Source organism: Coregonus clupeaformis, chromosome 21 (assembly GCF_020615455.1).
Source record: "Coregonus clupeaformis isolate EN_2021a chromosome 21, ASM2061545v1, whole genome shotgun sequence".
NCBI classification, from domain to species: Eukaryota; Metazoa; Chordata; class Actinopteri; order Salmoniformes; family Salmonidae; genus Coregonus; species Coregonus clupeaformis.
In genome coordinates, this window is record NC_059212.1 from 40,212,374 (window position 1) to 40,220,030 (window position 7,657).

Genomic DNA, 7,657 nt, shown 5'->3' on the forward strand with positions numbered 1-7,657 from the left:
CATACACACATTAAAATATGAGTGAAGAACTAAAGAGAGAAACACACACACACACACAGGGCTTCAGTGTGCCAGGTACAGTTGAAGTCAGAAGTTTACATACACTTAGGTTGGAGTCATTAAAACTTGTTTTTCAACCACTCCACACATTTCTTGTTAACACCCTATAGTTTTGGCAAGTCGGTTAGGACATCTACTTTGTGCATGACACAAGTAATTTTTCCAACAATTGTTTACAAACAGATTATTTCACTTATAATTCACTGTATCACAATTCCAGTGGGTCAGAAGTTTACATACACTAAGTTGACTGTGCCTTTAAACAGCTTGGTAAATTCCAGAAAATGATGTTATGGCTTTAGAAGCTTCTGATAGGCTAATTGACATCATTTGAGTCAATTGGAGGTGTACCTGTGGATGTATTTCAAGGCCTACCTTCAAACTCAGTGCCTCTTTGCTTGACATCATGGGAAAATCAAAAGAAATCAGCCAAGACCTCAGAAAAAAAATTGTAGACCTCTACAAGTCTGGTTCATCCTTGGGAGCAATTTACCACGTTCATCTGTACAAACAATAGTACGCAAGTATAAACACCATGGGACCACGCAGCCGTCATACCGCTCAGGAAGGAGACGTGTTCTGTCTCCTAGAGATGAACATACTTTGGTGCGAAAAGTGCAAATCAATCCCAGAACAACAGCAAAGGACCTTATGAAGATGCTGGAGGAAACGGGTACAAAATATCTATATCCACAGTAAAACGAGTCCTATATCGACATAACCTGAAAGGCCGCTCAGCAAGGAAGAAGCCACTGCTCCAAAACCGCCATAAAAAAAGCCAGACTACGGTTTGCAACTTCACATGGGGACAAAGATCGTACTTTTTGGAGAAATGTCACTGGTCTGAGGATACAAAAATAGAACTGTTTGGCCATAATGACCATCGTTATGTTTGGAGGAAAAAGGGGGTTGCTTGCAAGCCGAAGAACACCATCCCAACCGTGAAGCACGGGGGTGGCAGCATCATGCTGTGGGGGTGCTTTGCTGCAGGAGGGACTGGTGCACTTCACAAAATAGATGGCATCATGAGGATGGAAAAGTATGTGGATATATTCAGGAAGTTAAAGCTTGGTCGCGAATGGTCCTTCCAAATGGACAATGACCCCAAGCATACTTCCAAAGTTGTGGCAAAATGGCTTAAGGACAACAAAGTCAAGGTATTGGAGTGGCCATCACAAAGCCCTGACCTCAATCCTATAGAAAATGTGTGGGCAGAACTGAAAAAGCGTGTGCGAGCAAGGAGGCCTACAAACCTGACTCAGTTACACCAGCTCTGGTGGGCCAAAATTCACCCAACTTATTGTGGGAAGCTTGTGGAAGGCTACCCGAAACATTTGACCAAAGTTAAACAATTTAAAGATAATGCTACCGAATACTAATTGAGTGTATGTAAACTACTGACCCACTGGGAATGTAAAGCTGAAATAAATCATTCTCTCTACTATTATTCTGACATTTCATATTCTTAAAATAAAGTGGTGATCCTAACTGACCTAAGACAGGGAATTTTTACTAGGATTAAATGTCAGGAATCGTGAAAAACTGAGTTTAAATGTATTTGGCTAAGGTGTATGTAAACTTCCGACTTCAACTGTAGGTGTATGTTCTGTGTTCTAGGTCTACTGAATGCAGTCTAGTGGAGAGCACTAGAAAGACTGGGAGAGCTCTGAGTCAGAGAGTTCAGATGGAAGGAGGATAGATTACAGTCAGAGGGAAAGATCAGAAGTGTTTAGTGTGTTCCATTAAAAGGCTTGGGGAAAGAGTGTTGCAGTCTTCACAGGATTCAGTTGTCCTTCTAATACTGTATTCCACTTTTAGGTGATGTGACCAGTCTAGACTGTTAAGTGTTTTTTATAATTATATAGCTCCAGGAAAACAGTTAAAATGGAAATGTGACATTTTCTCTCAGTTGTTGCACTGTATACATTTTTGTCGACAGTTGTTCCACTTCAAAATCAATAAATACTCATTTTGCTGAGTCAGTTGGTTATAATGGCTTACGAGGACCTAAACATTTGACATTTTAGTCATTTAGCAGACGCTCTTATCCAGAGCGACTTAGTAGTGAGTGCATACATTTTCGCACTGGTCCCCCATGGGAATCGAACCCACAACCCTGGCGTTGCAAGCGCCATGCTCTACCAACTGAGATACACGGGACTCTCATCCGTGCAGAATTCTGAACTCGTTAGCTAGACTTCTCTTCTTTCATAAATGCGTTGCTTGGCAACAAGGGGACTGATAACATAACGGCAGTAGTCCTTGTCGCTTTTGAAGCATGATGACCTACAAAAAAAACATTTTCAATGGCGCCGCAGAGAGCTTGAATGGCAGTGGGTGAATGCATCTAATAATAGCTTACAGTGTGGGAGTATGAATGGTGATTCCAGCCACCACTCTCCCACACACACACACTCAGCAGTCAACAATAACTCATAACATTAGCTCAGAGCTTCAATCTCTGTCTCTCTGCTAAACACCCCTTAAATAAGGTGACATTTCAAACTGATTAGTTGGCACACAGCTTTGGCCTTTTTAATAATGTCACTTAATTTAGCATCTGTAAATATATTGGAGAAAAATAACTTAGTGTACTACTGTGCAGACACAACTCCAGTACCACTCTGATTGGTTGTCTCTTCTTACCATCTGCTCTCACTGGCCCAATCGCCTTTGATCTTTTGACCTGACTGGTCAGAAAGATCAATAGATGATATCTGATGAAGCAGTCAGTCACTCAATGGATTTTCTTGTGGGGTTTTCTTTTGACAATGTTTTTGTTCTTTTCTCTGAGTCCCCAGTCTTTATCTGCTTTGATATTTTAGTGTTTTATTCTAAAGGTCTCGTCTCTCTCAAAACATGTTTTTATAAATGAACTTTCTACATGATGAAAGCAGTAGATTATCTGAAGGTGGGGGTGTGATTGTTGCTGCAGATGTTCATAATATAGTGTTTGTCTCTCCGTCTCTGTATTTGTGTGTGACTGTGTTCTGTGTTGACCGGCCTATATTCCCTCTCTCTTTCTGTCTTCCAGGGCAGGTACCAGTGGAGGACTTGGATGAGGCCGAGGTGGATCTGAGCCGGGCCCAGGCCAAGCCTGTGTGTGTAAACGGGAGCAAGGCCAAGCCAGAGCGCAGTTCTTCCTCCTCATTCAATCCCTCCCGCAAAGGAGTCTCCACAGCCAGCAAGATACGCAAGTTCTCCACCTGCAAACAGCAATGACCCCACCTCAACAACCCACCTGGTGAGAAGGGTGTGTGTAAGTTTGTGTGTCGCAAGGTTATTGTAATGAATGAAAAAAAATCATGAAAAAACTACTGGAACTATTATATTTAAGTTCAATGTAAGTTTCTTTCCCCCCTGAACTTCTGGGAAACTTGGAATGGGGTTTTCAAGCTTTTTATTTTCTTCTGAATCTGGCGGGTAAATGCTGCCAGGTGATAGCGATGTTTCAAATAGGCCTAGCTTGTGCGTCACTCACTAGCTATCACGTGCTAACGGGGAAGTAATCAGCTAGCCTAGCCAAAGGGTGAGTGTGGAGTGTGAACAACGGCGACAGCAAACCCTACACCACCAGTGGTCTGTCGACCATATTTCTATCACCAGTCTAGGCGCTGATCCTTTTAAATTCAAGTCACATTAAGATTGACTTTATAATTTAAAATAGGTCTGTCAAAGTTACCACGTTAACACATGACATGTTTATCAGCTTTTTTTCTTCACTGCATGGAACCTTTTTAAGCGCATGTTTCCACACGGACACTTTTAAGTGCAGAACACAACACGGAACAAAGCTTCAGCACAGATGGAACAATGAGACAGATATTTCACCGTATGTATAAATGTCAAGCATCCAGTTTGCGTTTCCACTCACTACCAAATATGGTGATGAAAGGAAGCCCAGTGGCTGGCAGTGGGAGAAGATTGCGCGAGATGAATTTTGGCCGACATTCTGCAAAATTTGTCATCGATGAAACATTTTATCTCAATACAGATTTCTGTTTCCAAAACTAGAATCTGTTACGAACAGAGTGGTCTAAGTTTTGTAGACTTTACCCTTTACCAAAGTAAAAATGGCATTCTTTAGGAGTGCAAGGGAGAATTGAGTTATTGCACACGTGCACTAAAGAGTAGGCGTTCCCTAACAGAAATATGCAAATACATGCTAGAACGCACCAATAGGATCTCGGTAGCGCTTGCTTGTTCTGCCCACTATGATTCATTTTCTCCCATTGGAAACGACAGGCTGTGATCTACACTATATATACAAAAGTATGTGGACACCCCTTCAAATTACTGGATTCGTCTGTCCTCGGTTGCAACACTCACTACTGAGTTCCAAACTGCCTCTGAAAGATACGTCAGCAAGAACTGTTTGTCGGGAGCTTCATGAAATGGGTTTCCATGGCCGAGCAGTCGCACATAAGCCTAAGATCACCATCCGCAATGCCAAGCGTCGGCTGGAGTGGTGTAAAGCTGTGCTTCCAACTTTGTGGCAACAGTTTGGGGAAGGCCCTTTACTGTTTCAGCATGATAATGCCCCCGTGCACAAAGCGAGGTCCATACAGAAATGGTTTGTTGAGATCGGTGTGGAAGAACTTGACTGGACTGCACAGAGCCCTGACCTCAACCCCATCAAACACCTTTGGGATGAATTGGAACGCCGATTGCGAGCCAGGCCTAATTGGCCAACATCAGTGCGCGACCTCACGAATGCTCTTGTGGCTGAGTGGAAGCAAGTTCCCACAGCAATGTTCCAACATCTAGTGGAAAGTCTTCCCAGAATCTTCCCATATTAATGCCTATGATTTTGGAAGGAGATGTTTTGGCGAGCAGGTGTCCACATATTTTTGGTCATGTAGTGTATCTTGGGCTAGTAATACAAATCTTTGGTTTCAGTCAATGCTTGCCCCTTTACAGCGCTGAAGACCGTGTGCCTCTAGCCCAAATCATGTCAAAGTTATGCCCAATATTACCGGGGCGACGTTTTCTTTCTGCCGCGGATTCGTGCGCATGTCACGGGCCGTTTTAAACTACTCACAAGACGTTATTTTTCGGTTTGATAAAAGTACATTGTTTAGCTAGCCACCTGAAAACATGACCACTGACTAGGCTTTGCACAAATTTGGATGGCACAGGAAGAACTGAAAGGGAAATGGGCTACTCAGAGATCCTTTAAAGGTAGGCTGCATATGCAAGAGTGGGGTGTGTATGATTGTGTGTGAGAGCGGGAGTAAGTGGGCGAGTTCGTTTTGCATGGCCCGGTGCCCCGGGTGGGTGGAGATTTCTCTTAAGGACCAATTGAATGGCCTAAAATGTGCAAACTCCGCCCACCCAGTGCACCATTCCATGCAAAATGAACTCGCCCAGTTAGAGGGTGTGGGTGGGAGAGTGTGTAGGCCTGTGTGTGTGTGTGTAAGGTTATCTGAACAGTACATATGATTAGAGTATTTTCATAACATTTGTTGTCACAAGTTTTTAAAAGCTCTTTGTTCTTTTGTATCCGTAGAGCCATTATTTAATTTTTTTATATAGTCACACTCATTTAGAATGCCTGAAGCTTTAACAGTACTTAAAAGTGTGTAAAAATGTAAATGTGTGTGTGAAACTTCAAGAACATTGATAAGATGGAGTAGGCCTACTTAAACACTGGGAGCATCAACGGCTGTGTGTTAGTAACTTTTGTGTTTATGGTGAAAATGCGATTAAAACATTCTGATGTAGATAATTGAGTGTTTCCGTCCCGTACAATCAAAGCATAGTATGCCTAACTCAATGCACTGCTTTTTAAATGGAAAAAAACGTTATTTAGGGCTAAATATGAACAAATTCAAAAATTGCGATTAACTAATGCCATTAAGTTGATTTAATCATTTGACAGCCCTAATTTAAACAACCTATGACCTGACCCATCACCTTATGTATTACTGCCCACCAGTGGCAAGAGGTGATATCCCAAAAAATAACTATACAACACATAAATGGCTGCTAGCCTCCCATGCATAAGCTACTTTCTGTCCATAACACGATAAATAAACAAAATAACAGAAAAAATGAAATAGAGATGTTTTTCTATAACTAAATAAAAACTAGTAAATCAGGTCTGAAAGCTAACTGAAACTAAACTGAGTTTAAAAAAAAAACCTATCAACTATAATAACCGTGTGGTGTGTGTGTGTGTGTGTGTGCGCTCGCAAACCTGTGTGGATGTGATATTTTAAGCACTCTTGCAAAAAGCATTTAGGGGGAGGAGTGGAGGAAACCGGAGGAGAGAAACTGAGATTCAAGTCTTCTCTGAGTCATCTCTACCACACCACTGCTCCCTAGGCATCCTCCTAGAGACTGAGGTTCACACACACACACACTGCACAACTGCATTAGGAGAACACACACACACAGTTCTAACAAACTCTCTCTTTCACAGACACACACATGGTCTTTCCACTAGCGATCATTCAACTCTCGCACACACACACACTGCAGAGCTACTTGGTCGGATATGCAGCAGTCTCTGTATTAATGTGTTAAAGGGATGACTCACGCTTGTCTAGATCGAGTGGGCTGCAGGCAGGATATTGTCTCCCTGTCTATCGCTCCCTGTCTATCGCTCGCTCCCTCACTCCGCCCTCGCTCGCTCCCTCGCTCGCTCGCTCCCTCACTCCCGCCTCTCTATCGTTCCCTCACTCCCTCTCTTTCGCTCCCTCTCTCCTTGTGTGCTGTATTTGACCCTCCTTCATTCAACTGTTTTATCTGTGTGTTGTTGGAGGCAGAGGGACGCAATATGTGTGTGTGCCTGTGTGTGCGTGTGTGACAAATAAGCCTTTGATGCTCAAATAAGGCAAAGGGTGCAAGCCCTTTAAATAGACTTTTCAAGTCTGGACGTCATAAATAATCCTATTTGTCATGCAATAGTTGTACAATGAAATGAACTAAAATAAAGCTTGCCTCACTCTCCTCTCTCTCCTCCCAGGTTTATCTTTTCCCGTCCTTCTGTTTCTGGAGTCCTTGGCAATGGTGAGAGAAACCTGCTGATGTTGTGCCGCACGGTTCCTCCTGAACCATTTGGCTACGACCTCTTCTTCAAGGATGTCATGCACACAGTGGAGAGATGGAAAGAGAGAGTAGCAGAGAAAGAGACTGTACCCTCGGGTCTTGGTGTGAAGTGGTCCTTTGTGTTTCCGTTCCCCCTCTGCGGAAGACCCTCCATCCTCCCCTCTCAGGCTGTCCCAGAGGAGGCATGGCTGGCCGTGCAAGACCCACCTTCGTGAACTCTGACCCCATTGGTTTTAGTTCTTAGACAACCATTTATTTGACAGATCCAAAAGACGCACATTGTGATGTGTAAAAGGAATGAGGTTGATAAAGAATACCTATAAATGTGAACTATGAGGATAGTGATACTGATATAAAAATTGCATGCTGGATGGAACTTTGAGAAAGGGGAAACTGCTTGGTTAAGGACAGACAAAACGGACTGAAACCTTGACATCCACCGCTGATGTGTTGGGAGGGGCTTTATTGTTTTCATTTTTTTTTTTTTTTCCAATAAATCTTTTTTAATTATTATTTATATAAAACACGTCCCAACCAAACCCTG

The 7,657-nt window shown here is 42.8% G+C and overlaps 1 protein-coding gene across 5 annotated transcripts in view; it reads left to right on the top strand.

Annotated features, from left to right (window-relative positions):
- LOC121535482 (serine/threonine-protein kinase STK11) overlaps positions 1-7,657 on the top strand; it is a 33,941-nt gene extending 26,284 nt beyond the window's left edge. For 3 of the 5 annotated variants that reach the window (XM_041842602.2, XM_041842606.2, XM_041842603.2), the window contains exons 10-11: positions 3,095-3,304; positions 7,031-7,657. In XM_041842602.2, the coding sequence (XP_041698536.1) occupies positions 3,095-3,282 (188 nt within the window). In that variant the 3' untranslated portion in view covers positions 3,283-3,304; positions 7,031-7,657. Of the gene's footprint in view, positions 1-3,094; positions 3,320-7,030 lie in introns of all 5 variants that reach the window. The other 2 variants (XM_041842604.2, XM_041842605.2) reach the window with 2 other exon arrangements.